The sequence below is a fragment of the Anabrus simplex genome, chromosome 7, assembly GCF_040414725.1.
Source record: "Anabrus simplex isolate iqAnaSimp1 chromosome 7, ASM4041472v1, whole genome shotgun sequence".
Taxonomy (NCBI): Eukaryota; Metazoa; Arthropoda; class Insecta; order Orthoptera; family Tettigoniidae; genus Anabrus; species Anabrus simplex.
The window spans coordinates 227993860-228015949 of NC_090271.1; the positions used below are offsets into that span (position 1 = coordinate 227993860).

A 22090-nucleotide genomic window follows, 5' to 3' on the forward strand; every position below is an offset into this window, starting at 1 on the left:
CATGGAGAGGCAGCTGCCGCAGATAGAGATAAGTTGAACAAACTAATTCGTTCAAATCCTGATTTTGAATTAGTCAAGCTTATAAAAGACGTATTGTGGTGAAAATGCAAAAGACGTACAATTTGACCTCACTTTGTCCAAATGTCTTCATTGAATTATGCATCTATCACTTCTCGTGACGTAAAAAGATAATTTTCTGTGCTTAAGTATGTGCTGAATGATAAATGGATGAGCTTAAATCAAGACAATTTGGAGAAATTAGAGTAGTTTTTGTTCATGTTTCAAAAGGAACTGAATTTTGATAGTGCATATTTTCCAGTTTATTGTGCATGTTTTGCCATATGATAGTGCATGGAAATCCGGGCTCTAGTTATGTATATTCAAAGGAATCGTGTTATTGAATTGAGATTATAAGAAAAAGGAAACCAGATCTATTAAATTCATGAAATCAGGAGGATCATTGGACTTTCATTATTACAGTGAAACCTTGGAATGCGAGTAACTTGGTCTACGAGTGTTTTGCAAGATGAGCAAACATTTCAAATAAATTGTAACTTGATAAGCGAGTGAAGTTCCGCAATACGAGCGTCACGTGTGCTTATGTTTCCCCTCTCCACTGCCCCTCTCTTTCCTGGAAGAGAGTGTGTAATCATCTCCCGTGCTGGACTTCAGTTGGCGTGCCTCGCTCGCATAGTCAACACCGTACGAATGTACAGGTTTTGTTTCTCTCATTAGTGTTATAACTGTACTGCAACGATGGGCCCAGTGAACGAAAAGAAGGCTGAAAAGGAATTTGGTCGGAAGAAGAAGATGATTACGATGGAATTTAAGAAGGAAATGATCGAAAAGCACGGACGAGGTATGCGAGAGGCTGATATCGCAAGATTTTATGACAGGTCTATGTCAATGATTTGCACAATATTAAAGAAAGAAGAAATATAAGGGGTAGATGCAGCAAAAGGAGTCACAAGAGTATCAAAGCAACGGCCACATGTTCTGTAAGATGTAGAAAAGTTTGGACAAATGAAAAGCAACTAGCAGGCGATACTGTGACCGAGAACTTAATCTGCGAGAAGGCAAAGATGTTGTGCGCCGACCTCGTAAGTAAATTGCCATGTAGTACACGTACATCAACAGAAATCGAAGAAAGCTTCAAGGCCAGCAGGGGATGGTTTGATAACTTTAAGAGGAGAAGTGGCATCCATAGTGTTGTGAGGTACAGGGAAGCTTCCAGTTCAGATGCTAAGGCAGCTGAGGCATTCACTGCTGAGTTCCAGAAGCTCATTGTCACCAGCTGTTACCTGCCACAGCAAGTTTTTAACTGCGATGAAACAGGACTTTTTTGGAAAAAGATGCCGAAGAGGACCTACATTACAGCAGAAGAGAATTCAATGCCCGGTCACAAGCCCATGAAAGACGTTTAACCAAGCGGGGATTTAAAAGTAAAGCCCCTGATTGTGTATCATTCCGATAATCCACGAGCCTTCAAGAAATGCATTGCTCATTCAGGACAAATATTTCAGATTCCCTATGGGAATCAACATCTGTATCATCTGATGGCCAAGCAGGCATCAATTTTTAGTGATGAGACAAAGTCTCTTAGTGCATTGGCACTGCCGGTGGCTCCAGTTAGCCTACGCAGTGGCCTCCACGGTATGCACTAGCCAGCGTATTGGTAGGTGTGCTAGGTACCAACTGATGAGCCCACCCTAGCACACGAGGGCGAAACGCTGGCAACCAAGAATGAGCTAGCTGGAAAATTTATAATGTCCAATAACGGACCATTTATATTGGTATTACAGAAGACCCAGTCAAATGTTGTGTGAAAGTCCAACACTAAGGCTTGGGTCACTCGTATTTTCTTCGTTGCATTTTATGAACGAGGTCTTTGATCCTATAGTGAAGATATACCTTTCAGAAAATAATCTGCCTCTCAAAGTCTTGTTGGTTATGGACAATGCTCCTGCTCATCCTCCAGGCCTAGAGGATGACTTGATGGAGGAATTCAAGTTCATTAAGGTTATGTTCCTCGCAACACTACTCCGCTACTCCAGCCTATGGATCAGAAAGTCAATTCGAACTTCAAGAAGCTGTACGCCAAAACATTATTTCAGTGATGCTTCCAAGTGACCAAAGGAACAAACCTTACCCTCCAAGAGTTTTGGAGAAATCATTTCTACGTCGTAAACTGCCTGAAGGTCATCGATAAAGCCTGGGATGAGGTCACCAAAAGAACTCTCACTTCCGCTTGGGGAAAGCTGTGGCCTGACTGTGTTTTTGGATGTGACTGAGGGGATTGTTGGTGATAATGAGCCGCCATTTGTTGATGAAATTGTGTCCTTAGGGAAGACCATGGGGGAGGTGAATGACGTGGACATTCAAGAGCTGGTGGAAGAACATAGCCAGGAACTGACCACCAACGAACTGATGGATCTGCATCGCGAACAGCAGGAGGAGGTTATGGAGGAGATCTCGTCCGGGGAAAAGGAGGAGGAAAAGTCAATGGAATCTCTCACTTCAACTGAGATTCAGGAGAAGTGCAAATGTGGGAAACGGTGCAAAATTTTGTACAATAACACCACCCGAATAAGGCTGTAGCAGTGCGAGCGATGAATCTGTTCCATGACAATGCAATGTCACATTTTTGTGATATCCTCAAAAAGAGGCAAAAGCAACAGTCATTGGACAGGTTCCTCATTTAAGTTGAACGAAAAGACCACAATTCCAGTGAGCCAACAGATAGCAGTAATTCCGTTAGTGAAATTCGTGCTACACAGTAACTCTTCTCATGTCATCTCCCATCTCCCTCACACCAACAATGATTCTATTGTAAGGTGAAGTGCAGTTTAATTTGTTTTACGTTATATTTTGTTTTAGAAATGTTATGCGAATAAATATTTTTGTTTTGTGGACGAATCATCTGCTTTTCAATTGTTTCTTATGGGAAAATTGCAATTATTAAGTTGATCAGTGCATTTTTATATTACGTAAATATGTGCTAAGAAAAGGAGGCTAGGATCAAAGAATATGTGGATAGTGTATATGTCAAAGAGACTCGAAAAGAGATTCATACATTCAGCATTGTGAAGAATGAGAATTCCACTTTGAAATCTTTTTTTCGCATGTAAGTAACCTTGAATGGTACTTGCTTAATAACTGATATGCTGCACTCCGTTGAAGGTGGTGGCCTCAGCAGTCTAATTTTTGTTATGAACAAGAATGCACTATCCGTGAATGATTTCACGAATTTGAGATGGTCTGCTTCATTACTCTGCTGCTCAACCTCAATGGCGACTCATTGTTTTCACTTTTGCATTTCACATTTCATGATCTTGCTTGTATTGAAACTGAACATCTCCAGTAACTAAGAATCGAACTATAAGGCTAGGAAAGGAAATTGTTGCCATAATGGTCCTTCAATACTTTATTGAATCTGACATGAAAGTGTCTTGCTTATACAAAGGATCACATAACTGACAAAGAGCTTGAACGTCACATACACAATAATTATCAACAATACATAATTATCCAACCAGTCAGAAATTGGCTCGGAAACTGCCAACTTCAAGTCATGAAATAGATCTACAAAAAATTAAAGTCTTATCGATAACAGTAGTTACAATCGGTTAGAAAAAGTTTTTACTTGTCATGGGTCTTAGTGGGATCCGACTGATTCTAAGTCCAACATGTACGCTCCTTTTGTCTGCAAGACTAAGGGTTCACAATTATTTTGGTTTTCATCGGTTAAAGCATGCATCAAAACAGAGAAAAACAGTCTTTGTGAAATAATATAAACTGTTACCCGTCACAAGTTTTATTAAATTACTAGCTGTAATAACCATCATTGACGGAACAATCGCTTAGTATGTGTATGATGACTAGAGCCCGGAAGTTCAGGCAGTTACTTTTGCTAAAATAGGCAGACAAATAAGCACTTAACATTAAAATAATTAAAATAGGCATTTATAATGACAAAAATTGGGCACTAAAATAATAAAGATGCTTTAATGTAAGCTACCTAACACACATCCGCATCACATTTTAGTACATAATCTGGGTGATGATGGTAGAATAACGTCAACGGAATCTCCTGTCTGTCGTAGCAACTGAAAGGGGGACCAGGGCTCTTCAACTTGGGAATGAGGGTTGGCAACCACGGTTCCCCTAACTGAGTCTGATGTTATTTCCACTTACTTATGTCAGGTTCCTTGCTCTTACCTTTCCTGTCTGACTTTCCTTGGTCAATTCTTGTTCTTTTCTGACCCAGAAGGTATTAGATTTGCAAGTTCTAGGGAATCTTTCATTTTTTTTTTGCAAGTTGCTTTACGTTGCGCCGACACAGATAGGTCTTATGGCGACGATGGGACAGGGATGGGCCAAGAGTGGGAGGGAAGCAGCCGTGGCTTTAATTAAGGTACAGCCCCAGCATTTGCCTGGTGTGAAAATGGGAAACCATGGAAAACCATCTTCAAGGCTGCCGACAGTGGGGTTCAAACCTACTATCTCCCGAATACTGGATACTGGCCGCACTTAAGCGAATGCAGCTATCGAGCTCAGTAATCTTTCATTTTAGTGCTCTTCTTAGACCCTCCCTTTATTTTGTCACACACAAAAAAGGAAGAGTGGATAGTCATGAAAAATGGAGTCAGCAGGGCTGCCGAAGAAATGTTAGGAAGAAAGAAAAGATCAACTAAGAATCAGTGGATACCTCAGGAGATACTAGACCTGATTGATGAACGACGAAAATACAAGAATGCTAGAAATGAAGAGGGCTGAAAAGAATACATGCGATTAAAGAATCAAGTGGATAGAAAGTGCAAAGTAGCTAAGGAAGACTGGCTGAAGGAGAAGTGCAAGGATGTTGAAGGTTGTATGGTTCTAGGAAAGGTAGATGCTGCATGCAGGAAAATCAAGGAAACCTTTGGAGAAAGGAAATTTAGGTGTATGAATATTAAGAGCTCAGGTGGAAAGCCACTTCTAGGGAAATAAGACAAAGCAGAAAGATGAGAGGAACGTATCCAACAACTGTATCAAGGTGAAGATCTAGATAATTTGGTTCTGGAACAAGACGAGGCTGTTGATGCTGATGAAATAGGAGACCCAATTTTGGGGTCAGAGTTTGACATTGCTGTGAGTGACCTAAACAGGAACAAGGCACCTGGAATTGATGACATTCCCTCTGAATTACTGACTGCCTTAGGAGAAACCAGCATGGCAAGGTTATTCCATTTAGTGTGTAAGATATATGAGACAGGAGAAGTCCCATCCGATTTTCGGCAGAATGTTGTTATACCTATTCCCAAGAAAGCCGGTGCTGACAGGTGTGAAAACTATCGCACCATTAGTTTAGTATCTCATGCCTGCAAAATTTTAACATGTATTATTTACAGAAGAATGGAAAAACAAGTTGAAGCTGAGTTGGGAGAAGATCAATTTGGCTTCAGAAGAAATGTAGGAACACGTGAAGCAATCCTGACTATACGTCTGATCTTAGAGGACCGAATCAAGAAGGACAAGCCCACATACATGGCATTCGTAGATCTAGAAAAGGCATTCGATAATGTTGACTGGACCAAGCTATTCAAGATTCTGAAGATGATTGGGATCAGATACTGAGAACGAAGAATTATCTACAATCTATATAAAAATCAGTCTGCAGTGATAAGAATAGCTGCCTCTGTGGATCCATGGTAGAGTGTCGGCCTCCGAATCCCAAGATAGCAGGTTCAAACCCGGCAGAGGTAGTCGGATTTTTGAAGGGCGGAAAAAACCATTCGACACTCCATGTCGTACGATGTCGGCATGTAAAAGATCTCTGGTGATACATTTGGTATTTACCCGACAAAATTAATTAAATCTCAGCCATTTAAAGATAAAAATTTCATTGTTCCGTATTGAAATTATTGATGTTAAAAATTAAATAATTGAAAAGGAGGTTCAACCTATTCAATACTTAAAAGAAAGAAATGTAGTAATTACATTCTTATTTAAATGGGACCGGTTTCGACCTTAGTCCAGGTCATCATCAGCCGTAAAAACATGTACAATGTTTATGAATATTGGAGGTCAGTTTCACACTCTGATAGGCACAAAGACACGACACCACATTCTGTCATGCACAAAGTCACAACACTATCAACTAATATACGAAGATCAAAAATAACTTGAAGTCGCAGACGAATAGATTTGTAGTAGAAAGCCGCCAGCTCCTGGTGATCAGCGCGGCACATTCAAGGTCACGCGCTGCGGTCGAACGCCAAAGTAGAGTGGAGAATGTTTTGAAGGTCCAGAATTTGTCACAGTTGCGGGAAGTTAAGTACGTATATAAAAATATACGACGCAAATCAGTACTGATCGTCGTATATTTTTATATATGTACTTAACTTCCCGCAACTGTGACAAATTCTGGACCTTCAAAACATTCTCCACTCTACTTTGGCGTTCGACCGCAGCGCGTGACCTTGAATGTGCCGCGCTGATCACCAGGAGCTGGCGGCTTTCTACTACAAATCTATTCGTCTGCGACTTCAAGTTATTTTTGATCTTCGTATATTAGTTGATAGTGTTGTGACTTTGTGCATGACAGAATGTGGTGTTGTGTCTTTGTGCCTATCAGAGTGTGAAACTGACCTCCAATATTCATAAACATTGTACATGTTTTTACGGCTGATGATGACCTGGACTAAGGTCGAAACTGGTCCCATTTAAATAAGAATGTAATTACTACATTTCTTTCTTTTAAGTATTGAATAGGTTGAACCTCCTTTTCAATTATTTAATTTTTAACATCTCAGCCATAGACGCCCAAGAGAGATCCGGTTTACTCTGTCTGCCATCTAGCGGACCTAGAGTAAAACGGAACGTCGAAATTGACGAGCAGACAGCCAGATGGCGTCAAATCGAAATGTCTGCACACGGTAGCTGAGGCCATACGATTATTATTATTATTATTATTATTAGTGATAAGAATTGAGGGCTTCGAGCATCAATCCAGAAAGGAGTGAGGCAAGGCTGCAGTTTGTCCCCCTCCTTTTCAATGTTTACATAGAACAGGCAGTAAAGGAAATCAAAGAGGAATTTGGAAAGGGAATCACAATCCAAGGAGAGGAAATCAAAACCTTCAGATTTGGTGATGATATTGTTATTTTATCTGAGACTGCAGAAGATCTCGAGAAGCTGCTGATTGGTATGGACAAAGTCTTGGGTAAGGAGTACAAGATGAAAATAAAAAAAACAAAAGTAATGGAGTGCAGTCGAATGAAGGCAGATGATGTAGGAAATATTAGATTAGGAAATGAAGTCTTAAAGGGAGTAGATGAATATTGTTACTTGGGTAGTAAAATAATTATGGCAGAAGTAAGGAGGACATAAAATGCAGATTAGCACAGGCAAGGAAGAGCTTTCTTAAGAAAAGAAATTTGCTCACTTCAAACATTGATATAGGAATTAGAAAGATGTTTTTGAAGACTTTTGTGTGGAGCGTGGCATTGTATGGAAGTGAAACATGGACGATAACTAGCTCAGAAAGAAAGAGAATAGAAGCTTTTGAAATGTGGTGTTACAGAAGAATGCTGAAGGTGAGATGGATAGATCGAATCACAAATGAAGAGATAATAAATCGAATTGGCGAGAGGAGATTGATTTGGCTAAATTTGACGAGAAGAAGAGATAGAATGATAGGACACATCTTAAGACAACCAGGACTTGTTCAGTTGGTTTTTGAAGAAAGTGTAGGTGGTAAGAATGGTAGGGGTAGACCAAGATATGAATATGACAAGCAGATGTAGGATGCAATAGTTACATAGAAAAGAAAAGGTTAGCACAGGATAGGGTGGCATGGAAATCTGCATCAAACCAGTCTATGGAGTGATGACTTGAACAACAAACAACAACCACCTTCATTTTTCAAAATATCAGAGCTCTTCCATTTTCTTTCTGATTAGTGTTATCAGAGGATGATTACCAAGTTGTTCTTCCTCTCAAAACAATAATCACCACCAGCACATTTTACGTAGCAAGGACGTGACCTGGCAACCCTCATATTATTTATGTAAATGTTATTTTTTATCTATTAAGCAAAAGTGAATGTTTTTCTTTATTATTAATACAGTACATTGGAAGTGTATAGTTTTTCTTTAATTTTAATACATACATAACAGCAGAAAATATCCACAACAACTTTAAAAAGGCAAGAAAAGGCATTAAGCTATCAAATAGGCTACGGAAGCTAAAACAGGCAAAGAAAGGCAAAATAATAACTAGAGATGAGATTTTTTTTTTCTTTTCACTATTTGCTTTATATCGCACCGACACAGATAGGTCTTATGGCGATGATGGGATAGGAAAGGCCTAGGAATGGGAAGGAAGCAGCTGTGGCCTTAATTAAGGTACAGCCCCAGCATTTGCCTGGTGTGTAAATGGTAAACCACAGAAAACCATCTTCAGGGTTGCCGACAGTGGGGTTCGAACCCACTATCTCCCGGATGCAAGCTCACAGCTGCATGCCCCTAACCGCACGGCCAACTCGCCTGGTGAGAGATGATAATTATAGGCACTAAAAACAGTTAAAATAGGCAGGAATATAGGCTCTTAAAATAGCCAAAATAGGCATGTAGTTAGGCACTAACATATGAAATAGGCAACAAAATAGGTATAAAAATTACTTATAATTTAATAACACACTCAATTACTATAAAAGGAACTTACAACAAGCAACCTTTCAATGTGTTTTCCGGTAACAATCTTGTTCTCCTGTCAAGCAGAATGTTTTTGTACTGAGAGAAAGATCTCACAACATGACATGAAGTGATTGGAAAAAAACTTCATTGAAGCCACTTCATCTGGTCTTAGTTCCATTGTTTCATCTACCTCACTTCATACTGTAGGACCCTGGCTACTTTTACCATTGCTTTCTATCCTGGATTCCGCTGCAGGACCCTATAGAACTTTTCGCTGGCAGCGGCTACCTTCCCAGAGATTAGGTCAGTACTTCTCCCGACTACTTCAACAATCCTAAATGATTCCACCAAGGGCATGCCACTCTTCTCCAACTCGGTGATTGCTCCCGGTAGCTTGTTGAAGTTTGCCTTCAGGAATGCCAAATCGGATGGATGGGCAGGACAAGGCTTTCTTAGCTCCTCTTATGCAGACAGCATCCTCTTCTTCCATGGCCTGAATGATTTGCAGGCACTGGGCAACTGTCAGGGCAGTGAAATAAAATCTTCAAAATCTGAACCGTAGTGTACCCACTTCTCATTCATAGAGAAGATTGAAACACAGGTTGAAGCTAACTTCTTGTTTCCTCCTATAAAATGACTTTTTAAACTTACTGATATGAAGGCTATGCCGAAAGTTTTTAGCAGCGCGTAAACCGTAATTCTGAGTACAATGGGATTATTTTTGTCATAGGTACGACATCGTAACTGGTGTAATACCTTCAATTAGTATGCTAAATTATCTTTTATTAAGTGTTAAACATGACTAGTATATGGTTTCTCTGTAAATATATAGTATAAAATTGTATAACTTAAAATACGTATTGTTTAACCTCAAAATCTAGATAGTCGAAAGCGGTAGAAAATTCCATAATGTTCGTATGTTAGACTTATTGTACTATATTTGGTATATATGAAAGGTTCTGGAAACTTACTGTAAGGTTTTATTATCCAGATACATGTAGAGACATTACGAATGTTGTAGAGGTTTCCATGAGTGTTGGTATATATAAACAAATGTTTGAGTACCCATTCGACTAGCTGATCGATCGATGTTTCGAGTGTGTTCCATTAGAGTGATTGTAAGAACTCTTCCAGAAGTCGATCATTCTAGATGGTTGATCGAGTAGTATAAATATCGAGCTGTCAGTAAGTGAATTCAGTTCTTAGTTCTTAGATCTTGGTTCTTGGGACTCAGGCAAGTGATGGACTGGGAGTGACTGTTGGGCTCTGAGGTGGAGTCTGAGTATTGGACTCAAGTGAGTAAGGCGGTGAATTCAAGAGAGAGTATGTTACAGTGCGCGTGTCAGTGTTGTTGATATCTGTACTTGTCAGAATCGACTTCAGGGTACTCCGCTATTGAGTGTTGTATATAGTGTCTTTTGCTACTGTACCTAATTGTGTGTTGTGACCTACAGTGTAGTTCCTCCACAGCGAGGGAAGAAAGCACAGGCAGTGCTGAGTCAGATACGGTGCAAGATGGATCTGTCGCGCAGCAATTTTCGAGCAACAATTTTTTATGATTATAAAAAGAAATTAAGTGCCGAAGAATGCCATTCTTCTTTGCTGCGCATTTATGGTGAGGCTGCCCCTTCTAGAACCACAGTTGGAAATTTGTTTCGCGAGTTTTCAAGGAGTCGGCAGTTAATTGAAGATGAACCTCGTTCTGGTCGCCCAGCAACAGATGTGACTCAAGAAAACATTGATGCTGGGAGGGAAATGATCAAGGCAGATCCACATCTTACATTTTGTGACATTGAAGGGACCTTAAATATTGGGTCAAGAACAGCGCAGACCATCGTTCACGATTATTTAGGCCTTACCAAGAGATGTGCCCGTTGAGTGGCACATTCCCTGACAGAAAGCCAAAAGGAGGAGAGAGTGGACTGGTGTCATTTTATGCTAGAAAAATTCAATGGAGGGCAGCCCCAAGACACCTACAATATCGTCACAGGTGATGAAACATGGGTCTACCATTATGACCCTGAAACAAAGAGACAGTCTTCCGTGTGGTGCTTTCCAGAGGAGGAACCACCCACAAAAGTTCGATGAAGTCGGAGCTCCGGGAAGAAGATGGTGGCGCTTTTTTTTTTTTTTTTTTTTTTTTTACGAAAATGGGGCATCTCACCTCTGTGACCTTGGACACACGTCGTACAGTTAATCCTGAATGGTATGCGAATGACTGTATTCCCAAAGTCCTCGCCACTTGGAGGTCACAGCACCCAAAGTCCAAGAGTGGGCACCTTCTGCTGCATCACGACAATGCATCTGCACACAGGGCTGCCAGAACAATGGATTTTTTGGAAAGGGAAAAAGTGCGAGTGTTACCTCATCCCCCTTATTCACCTGACCTGGCCCCATGCGATTTCTTTCTGTTCCCTAAGACCAAGGAAAAAATACGTGGGCAGCAGTTTTCATCAGATGAAGAGGCCATTGCAGCTTAGGAGAGTGCACTAAGTGACATCCCGAAAGAAGCTTGTACTGAAGCGTTTTCTAAGTGGTTTAAGAGAATGGAAAAATGTATACTTGCTAATGGACAGTATTTTGAAAAGTTGTAATTGTTGTTTCGCAAATAAACATTTTTTTCTCACACTCTGCTAAAAACTTTCGGCATAGCCCTCGTAAGTACAATGGCTGCAGGTAATTCTTCCGTAGCGTTGAGGGACGTAGTATTACTTTGATCGTGTATTTTCTTAAAAACTCTTTGAATGTTGGATGCTCCAGTTTATGCAGGGGGATATTAGCTCCCACCATTGCAGTGCATAGGTCTGAAGAAAATTGTTGTTGGTCACTGTTCACACTGGACTGGTAGAAAGGATGTGTTGATACAGCTTTCTGTACTTATGTCAGATGCATCGCAGTATTTCTATGTTAATCTATATGGTTTACTTTTTTCACATTTGATCTGAAAAATAATAAAATTGACCTAAATTACAATGTCCCTATATGTCAGATTTCTCCAGTTGGGCTAATTGGCAATAATGTTTAATATATATCTTGCATTTGTTTCATTTTAAAAATGCTATTAGAGATGATGTTTCCAAAAGTACAAAACTTTAAATTTGAACAAGGGAATTCGCAATTTACGTGGAAATATGTCCTCAAAGATTTTTCAGTTATAATTTGGCAGTATTGTGTCAAGTTCACTGAGTGAAAAAATAATAAAAATGATGTGAAACAATACCTGAGTAGCGTAAAGGCGAGATCCTCCATGTATGCTTGTCAGGGACCCACCAAGCCGGCCATAGCAGTATTTTTACTTATATAGAAGAATTAAAATTAAATTAAATGGCATGTGACTTTTAGTAAGCAGACCCGGCCAACAGCTGGCAACTGCAGATGATGATGACGACGACTTTTAGTGCCGGGAGTGTCCGAGAACATGTTCGGCTCACCAGGTGCAGGTCTTTCGATTTGACGCCGTAGGCGACCTGTGCATCATGATGAGGATGAAATGATGATTTAGATGACACATACACCCAGCCCCTGTGCCTGAGAAATTAACCAATGATGGTTACAATTCCCAACCCTGCCAGGAATCAAACCCAGGACCCCTGTGACCAAAGACCAGGACGCTAACCATTTAGCCATGGAGCCGGACATAGAAGAATTAAAACGGAGGCACTATAAATCTCAGATTTGTGAACGTTTTATTTGTTGCTTTTCGCCGGCTTTGGTCAGCAGGGTCGGCTGTCATGAAGACTATTTTCTGTTGTCTGCGATAGATCCTGCATCATATGTGCCCAGAATGTTGCCACCCTCATTGAAAATTAGAAAACCGCATAATTTGAAATTGTTGTGAAATGCAATCATAACCTTACTTTTTGTCACAATTTAGCAAGACTCTAGGGGATACTAGAGGCTTGTTGGCAGTTTTGCGGCTTTAACCTGGGAGCTTACGCCCCCCAGACTCTACTTGCTTGCCCCTCAGCACAACGGTTACTAACCGGACCTCACCAATCTAGACCAACAGTCTTTTCACTGCCCTGGTCTTGTAAAGATAGTCTTGGCAGCCTTGTAAAACACGCTGTGACACCGCCTGAGCCGTGCCATGTTGTATGTCTAGCCTCTGTGACATCGTCCTAGCTACGCCACATTGGATCTGCAACCTATTATTTCACGAAGGCTTAGCAGAAGCGTAATAGAGTTCACTAGAGCCTACACATAAGTCTGGTGAAAGTTACTCACAATTTTTAAAGGGAGTTTAAAAAATTGCATTTCAGTTGTAAATCTCTATTTTCACAGTAAAATAATCAAGTTCAAAATTACAATTTTTAATATTCATACACTCTATGACAAGAGACCACCGGCATTCTAACTCCTCTTCCAGCAATCAAATGATTATTTACATTTTAGCAATATAGATTATTGAAATTTCACAATTTATACAGCAGTGCAACAGAACAACTTGCCACAATACATAAATTAATAGGCCTATAAATGCTACAATAAAATGTGATCGTAGTTCTCAATCACCAAAAACGAACAAACGAACTTACCTGCTTACAGCAAACTTGGCAGAAGACTACCCTTCCATCCGTAGTGAAATTGGGATCCCCTGTGATCCACTGCTTCAGCCAGTAGGACTTTGATGATTTTTCTTTTTGCATTGCGGCAGACACACTTCTTCTTCACAATAAATCACAACACGTTCTGAAGATGACATGTACGTGTACAGTAGTTTGCATCGAGAGGGAGGTAGTAGATATAGGTTGCACAACATAGTTCGACGCTGATTGGTTCTGGCATATGTTTTAGGAGGTAGGAGGGGTTGAAGACTTCGAGGTCAAATTGTTCCTTGTTTCTCCCGATGGAAATTTTCCAAGCACTATTTCTGGTGACTTCCGAGAATTCCCGTTTTTGATTGTTGGGTAAACAGATATTGAGAATCGAGAAGATAATTCTGTCGAGCACACCAGCATCAATATAATGGATTGGAAGAAAATCAGCTTCTTTAAAATACGATCAATAGGCATCAAATAGGCAATTATTCTCCTAACAGGCACTAACGCCTGAAATAGGCAATTATAGGCATAATAAAACCAATAAAATCTAGCTTAAAGACCCTAAAATAGATTTGTATCTCAAAAGTCTATGTTTCTGAACACAGGAATAAAATAGGCAAATTCCCATCTCTAGTAACAACTAATCCTACCGTCCCCAAACGTACGGAAATATGTTTTTCTCTAAGTTACACTTCGGTATATCCACCTGCATAAATAAAGGCATTTTGCCTAACTTCCAAGCTCTAATGATGACATTTTTGTCCACAGCTCACACTGTTCCCCAGATTCTGAGGCACATAAGTGGGCATGTCTCCTCTATCAGCAGCTTGTTGTGATGTACTCATTTCCTTGCTCTCTATGGGCCTTTACAGTTTCTTCTTCTCTTTTTGTTGTTGTTGTTGTTGTTGTTGCATTACTGCTGATTTTGATTGGATCTCTTACTTCCAGTATAAAAGAAAGACAAGTATTGGATTAACATTCCAAAGATAGTGACAGGTGTACAAAGCTTCCTTTTAAAACATTGCTGGAATGATCTCCATAGCAACTCTTTAAAGTCTATAAAGCTGGTTATCGGCTCTTTTCACATGACTGCCACTGATATTTCCTTTATTTTTCAATGTATCAGAAAAAAGGTATGCAACAAAAATTTGCCATGAGCTATTTTCATGTAAAACCAACCATACGAGAGATACATCAATTTTATGCTTTAGACCCCCTTCTGAAACATTCCCTCCTTGGACAACTTACAGCTAAGATTCTACTCGACCTTACTCTAAATTGAAATACTTTCATTAAAATCCACTCATGCATTTCCCTGTGATGCTCTAAGAGACACAGACAAATATTAAACAGAACAAAACATAGGTCATTACTCATTACAATGACATCAGTATTCTTGTCAGAATACAATATTAACCAACTGGAATGTCACCATTAAAAGCAAAGCTATCGTATGAAATGCTCAATTAGATGAAAGAAAAAAAAAAGCACAGTTTCCCACTTTTCACAAATAATACTAAGCCCTAAAAAAGTGTTGCACTCTAAGAGGCCTGTTTGAGAGCAGGAGTTTGACACGCTTCAGTGCTGTGTGATCGGCTAAGGAGTGAGTGAATGAATCTGTAAATAACTGTAAATAGTTTGATAAATTTAGTGGGTAGTAAAAACACACTGATTTTAGTTTGAAGGACCCATTTTAAAAGTTTACTAGTGTGTACAGAAGATTGTACCAACATAAAAGAAACCCTGGTGGAAGTAATTTCAAACTCCCTTAATTAATTAATTATATACTTACCATCCTAGCAGGTACCTATCAATGAATTTGTTTCTACATACATAAATAGATATTGAGATGCAGCACATACCTTGCCAGAAAGCAAAGGCATCTTTAGCACCTTCAAAACCAACACAGTCAGCCTGCCAGTGGAGGAACAAGTCATTTCCAAAGCCCTCAATGCTAATACTCAAGCCTGCCATCTGAGAGCCAGCTGTGTCAATTAACATACTGTCCAGAAGAAGATTTCCTGTTCTACCATCAAGTACTGCAGTCTACAAGAATGAAAAGAGAGGTGCACATTGAACAAAGATGATCAATTATTGCTTAACTATTTCAGAATATCTTGTTCTACACACCTGAGTATAATAGTAGACTGGAGAACCAGGACCAGTTTGATACTTGACAAGAAAATCAGGTATATCATCATTATTGAAGTATCCTGGAGTTGGCACACTAAAATAAAAATTTATCCATGAGTCATATTTTTCATTACTGACTGTACTGCATCAACTGTCTCTCACCAAGATTTTAGAAAAATATTATACCATACCTAAAAGTTTCTGAATTGGGGAAAGTAAAATTCCACAACAACTGAAATGTATGGCCATCAAATGCTAACACTGATGAGTTAAAAGTTGCAACCACAATATCTTCTATCCCGTCTTGGTTTATGTCAGCCAAGGCTGGTGGAGACATAACTCCCTTGAAAGGGTCTTTGTATAGGGTCTTCACCTAATAACAAATAAAAAGTATTCATTTGGCACTCTAATTCTGCAACTATCTATCAAGCCCACACGGGAACAGTTTGCGTTGGACCAGATCGACTCCAATGAAACTTGAGTGAATGAACAATTAAGACATTATATACAAAATGGTAACAGTCATTCTGCTGTCACATAATATTTATGCACTTAGAAAATAGTTATTTGTTGCTGCAGTTTAAAATGGAATGTGGAGTAATGAAGGTATTGATTGCAATGAAACTGGGTAGGATGATCAAATGAGACATCAGAACACTGCTGTATGCCTGCCGTTGTTACACAGGGTGTCCAGAACATGACAAAACGAGCAATTCTCAACAAGAATCAAGCAGTTTCCTTGTTTGTGCTAATAAAATATTATATTAGTATGACCATGTAAATCATCTTGTAATCTGCAGGCAATCAGGCTGAGCAATGATTACTTGGTAGGCTTGGTAGGCTGTAATGTCCTGGAGGGAAAAGATTTCATAAACATAATATTTTTGCTTCCTTTATAAACAATGCAGAAATATTAAAACCCTAATATTTTTATATATTCATATACAGTACTGTTCATGATAGTAAAATAATTTTGTAAAGCATGAAGTTTTGTTCATCTTGTCGAAATCTCATTTGCAGTATGAAGTGTTTTATGTAACAGTAAAAAAGAACTATCTGTATATTTCTACAGTACATACACAGTAGCTAACTTAGTGGTTTTAAGTACATACAGACCACAAACTGGTGTCACAAAGGAGGTGAAGGATCTGTTTTAGAATACGATGGATGAAGAACTGAGTGAGTTGGAGGTCTGTGAGGAAGTAACCGTTGCTGGTGACTTGAATAGCTGAACAGGTGGACAGAATATGGGCTTCCAAAGAGTGCATGGTGGGCATGGTGTTGGAAAAAAAAACCCAGAAGGAGAAAGGATTTTATTTATTTATTTATTTATTTATTTATATACTGTTGACCCCCTCGTGTGTGCTTCTACAATTGTAGGGGGATAACCTCGGTTACCCTCTTCAATTGAAGATCCTCTGCGTGGTGAGGGGGACTAGTAGCTCCTTTCTTACGATGCCGAATGGAGCCCTATTGCGTAACCATTCGGTATACACGGAGGAGGAAGCTAAAGCACCACCCACCCCTAAGGTGTAACACGACCCCTGCTGATAGGGTGCATGGAATATGGGAGATGTGTCTTGAATGGAGCCTTCGAGATACTTGGCGCCCTCTCAAAGTAAGTAGCCTTACCCAGGTATGCGGGGCTCTGTCTGGGCGGACATTATATTTCCCTAGCTACTCGTGGGACCTACATGAGTACCGTAGCCACCCAAAAACCAGAGAGCTCCTCTGGGGCCTCCAAGAGAAACACCAGTTCAACAATAACCGATGGGGACTCTTCGGAGATACCCTCGGATAGTACGACCTCGACAGTAAGAGAGCTCACTCTAGAGGTCGGCAATCTACTAGTCCAGAAGAAAAAGAAAAAACAGCACTCCAGCACTGAGAAGAGGAGGTATAAGAAGGCTTTAAAGGCCCGGGAGTAGGCCAAAGAGGGTCTAACTCCTGGAGCTGAGAGGCCTTCTACTGCCACGACGATGACTGTAGGTGGATCCAATGGGCACAAGAGGCGGGACCCTGAAAAGGGCTCTGCTTCTAGGGCACAGAGGACTCCACCCACCAAGGCGCCAGTTGGGAAACGACTTCTGCCGGGGGCAACCCCAGAAGAAGATCGGCAGGCCCACAAAAAACACAAGGTGGAGTATGCCAGGATAGCTAAAACTGGGATCAGGATGGCAATAGTGCCTGTAGGATATCCTGACCAGCAGCTAACTGAGAAACAGGTGGAGTCTGTGGAGGAGGCTATCATTAATCTGATAGATGAGCTTCCGGAGCAGGGGCCCATTAAGCCTCAGTTCCTGGAATGCTATCTGTCGAGAGGTGCGGCCATCATTATCGCAAAGAATGACGAGACTGTAGCATGGCTTTCTAGTCTTGTTACAGACATGCAACCGTGGGAAGGAGCCAGGCTCACAATTGTGGGCATGGATAAACTCCTTTCCTATAAGAGAGTCATGGTCTGGATACCAGGACAACCAAAGGACAACAACGTCCTTTTGGGAAGAATGGCAGCCAGAACCATGGCTTACATCCCAACAGCTGGAGAGTCTACGACTGCAAGGAGGAGAAGAGAGGTGTCCGACTTGTGGTTAGCACGGACTCCAGAGATGTGGAAAAAGTGGTGGGGAAGAAGATCTTCTGCGGGGTGCATGTTGCTACCTTCACCCTGGTGGAGGGCAAACGCGACAAGCACAGGACTAACCCCACTACAGACAACACTGAGACTAACAGGGGTGAAGAGCGGAAGCCTGGACAGGTGCCGGGGCCAGCCAAGCCTCAGGATTCATTGCGGGAGACGGAGCTGCAAGCTCCGGAGACCGCATAAGGTAAAGTATTGCATGAAAGTAAGGAATGATTACTTTCATACAAGCAAACATACAACATTGTATAGCGGCCTCTAGGGTACTTATAAGAAGTGTACCGGGCGGTACACCTCCATGCCGCTCATTCAAATATTGCGCCAATTTAAACTCCTCTACAGGAGAAGTTTGGAACCTTGAAAACTGAACTAATTCTACTATTTCTTAAAAGATGTCACTACTGTAAATTTGGTAATCTTGTAGTGTTCTGAACTGTGTCTATTTTGATTTGTGTTTGTTTATTCCGTATCAAGAAGTGTGGACATTCTCTTCTAGATGTCTCTACAGAGAAAAAAACTAGGATTACACACTCTGTTGCAAAGGAATGAACCTTCTTGAAGAAGTTTTGTGTTCATAAGTTTTTGACCTTACTAAATTTTGTTCTGTGGTTTGTGGGTTGGCAACATTAATCATTTCTACCCGCTTGTTTTGAATTTAGCCAATCCCGAATTTCTCGAATTAATTTTTGACCAATAACGTATGTCTTCTCCGATATGGATATGTTGCTTTAAGCTATCCAATAAAGTTGAGGGGGGGGGTGTGTGTACTCATTCTTGAAAGGTCTCGAATGTTCCACGAGGGTATATAAACTGCTGATTTTCTTGTCTCGGGGCCACTTCATCGACATCTTGCTTAGTGTGTGATTATGTAGCAGGGAGCGGGAAGCGCCTCTTTCTTCGGGCAGCTGTTCATCCACAAGGTAATGGCCGTTTAATAACTTTATTTCTTGCTAGCTCTGCAGTTTAACCCTCGGGGCAGGTTCGAAACTTTTCTCATGTAACCTATCTTTAAAATGAAATAGACATTTGGTAAAATTTCATCTCTTTAACTATAAATTGGGATAGAGAGTGCCTAACCCTCTCGAGCTCCCACTCATATTGTTTTGAGGTGACTACGTTTTCATAACCGTTTTTCTTCTCTTCGTAATGCAATAAAGTTTTCTTATCGTGTCACCTCCTTAGTATGGGATTAGCCCTTGCGTAAGCGGCCTAGTGCCAAGTAGGTTTTAAAAGTGTATTAGGAGTGCAAGCTTCGCCTCCATTCTATTTTGTATTATGGGCCAGTAACTTAACCTGATGTTTTATTTTCCTCATGTAAAGGCCCTGTAGGTTAGGTATCAAATACCACTGTTTCTTGGTGTGCTTTAAGGGCAGATAGAAATGAAGTTTGTTGTAGCCTTTGATAGGCTTGTAAAATTGAGAGCGGGTCTGCTCTTTTTCTTAACACTGTAATTAGGAGCAAGTGCTCCTTGTACTTAGGGGTTTTATGCCCTTCAGCAATAGTAGTTGTGAGCTGAGAGCTCAGGAATTATACTTGGGGCTTGAAGCCCAGATTTTGTAATAACCCCGAAATCTTGTAATTTCTTTGTACCTGATTTTGACTTGTTGCTGACTTGTTATTTGTTGAGTTTTGAAAGTCTATATGAAAATTGTTAAACTTTGTTGTCTGTTGAAAATATAACCTTTGTCAAAGTTTTAAATTAACTTTAATTCTGTAGTTGAGACCTATTCCGGCCTGCACCTTCTTTCACCTCTGCAAATCCACAAAACATCGTAACAAGAAGTATCCAGAAAGGCAGGTTTTTGGTCGCCCTGATACAAGAACCCTGGCTTAGACAGGGGCATATCATGGGACTAAAATGTGCAGGCTTCACTCTATTCAGTGGAGTGGCAGAGGAGAAGCCTAGAGCATGTATACTAGTTAAGGATCATAACACTTGGGCTATACCGGGCTTCATTACTAGAGACCTTGTAGCAGTCTTAGTGAGATATGAAGAGGGCGGACAGCCAAGAGACCTGGTTGTCTGTTCTGCATATTTCCCAGGAGACTCTGAATCTCCACCCCCGCCGGAGGAGTTGAAGAGACAGGTGATATACTGTAGGAAACAAGGACTTAACCACATACTAGGCTGTGATGCCAATGCTCATCACAGCATTTAGGGAAGTGAATACACAAACCGAAGGAGAGAGCATTTCATAGAATTTCTATGTACAACTGATCTTGAGATCATGAACATAGGTGATACCCCTACCTTCATCAATAATAGGAGTGAGGGGATCATAGATCTTATTTACCCTGGGTTCCATGGGAATCATACAGGAATTTAAAGACTGGAAAGTTTCGTTGGAGCCTTCCTTGTCAGATCATAGACACATTGTGTTTCATATAGAGGGCTCCTCCGAGATCCCATCTTACAGAAACCCTAGACGAACCAATTGGACGTCTTTTAGGGAGGATGTGAGGAGGGGACTGGAAGGAGGAACCTCAAATATAATTAAGAACAAAGCGGAGCTGGAGCTCAGTGTGAGCTTTCTCACACAGACACTAGTTACCTCTTATGAATTAAACTGCCCAGTCGTTAAGGCAAAAAGAGTAACAGGAAGCTTCAAGTGGAACAGTTATCTTGAACACCTGAGGAGAAACACACGAAGGCTCTGGAATAAATACAGGGAACTTCAGGATCAAGAAAGTCTAGATTCTTATAAAGAATCACAAAGAAAATACAAGTCAGAAGTCAAAAAGGCTTCTAAGAAATCTTGGAGACAGTTTTGTGACTCCATCGAGAGTCAACATGAAGCGGCAAGGCTTCATAAAATTCTAACCTTGGATGGAAGGGCAAGGCTGGGCTCATTGGAGTCACCTTCAGGTGAATATACATCCACAGAGGGGGACACCCTGAGCTTATTGCTTGATGCCCACTTTCCAGGTTCAGTAGTCACAAATAGTGAAGTAGAATCGAGCGGATCCTTCAGACCCGATAGAAGTGGCTGGAAGGAAGCCGCAGAGATTGTTACCCCAAGAAGGGTGAAGTGGGCATTAGAATCTTTTACCCCTTATAAAAGCCCAGGAATGGATGGGATCTTCCCAGCACTTCTCCAGGAAGCGAGCGCGGTCCTTATACCATACCTGGTCAGAATTTTTACAGCCTGTCTCGCTATGGAGTACGTGTACTTCTTGTGACGTCAGGCGAAGGTAGTGTATATACCTAAACCCAGAAGTTCTTCATATACTAGACCTAAGGATTATAGACCCATTAGTCAAACGTCTTTTCTTCTTAAGACTTTGGAAAGACTGGTGGATAGACATATCAAGGAGAAAGTATTAAGAGACTGTCCCCTGCATCCTCATCAACATGCATACCAACCAGGGAAGTCGGTTGAGACGGCACTACACCAGCTAGTTTCTAGGCTGGAGAGCACCTTGGATCAGCAACAACTTGCTATGGTGGTATTCCTAGATATAGAAGGGGCCTTTAACTACACATCTTTGGGCTCCATAGAACTTAGTCTAGAGAGAAGAGGAGTGAGCAGGATGCTCATAAAATGGATTATGGCCTTACTGCAGGGCCGTCAAGTTCTGTGAGAGCTAATATAGACAGGGGGCATCCACAGGGAGGAGTATTATCACCAACACTATGGTGTCTGGTAGTGGATGAACTACTTACCAGGTTAAATGTTGGAGGAATTTTTTTTTGCTAGTTGTTTTACGTCGCACTGACACAGATAGGTCTTACGGCGACGATGGGACAGGAAAGGGCTAGGAGTGGGAAGGAAGCGGCCGTGGCCTTAATTAAGGTACAGCCCCAGCATTTGCCTGGTGTGAAAATGGGAAACCACGGAAAACCATTTTCAGGGCTGCCGACAGTGGGGTTTGAACCTACTATCTCCCGAATACTGGATACTGGCCGCACTTAAGCGACTGCAGCTATCGAGCTTTGTTTGGAGGAATTTATGCCCAAGGCTATGCAGATGACATTAGCCTGATGGCGGTGGGAAATTTCCCCAGTACGGTTTCAGAGCTCGTACAGAGTTCCCTACATAGGGTGGAAAGATGGTGCCATGACACGGACTTGTCGGTTAATCCCAACAAGACGGAG

The 22090-nt window shown here is 40.9% G+C and overlaps 1 protein-coding gene across 1 annotated transcript in view; it reads right to left on the reverse strand.

The window, feature by feature from the left end:
• LOC136877493 (uncharacterized) overlaps nt 1-22090 on the reverse strand; it is a 293695-nt gene that overhangs the window by 97841 nt on the left and 173764 nt on the right. The window contains exons 6-8 of the mRNA XM_067151591.2: nt 15544-15725; nt 15350-15446; nt 15082-15265 (exon numbers count right to left, since the gene is read on the reverse strand). Of these exons, the coding sequence (XP_067007692.2) occupies nt 15082-15265; nt 15350-15446; nt 15544-15725 (463 nt within the window). The remainder of the gene's footprint in view (nt 1-15081; nt 15266-15349; nt 15447-15543; nt 15726-22090) is intronic.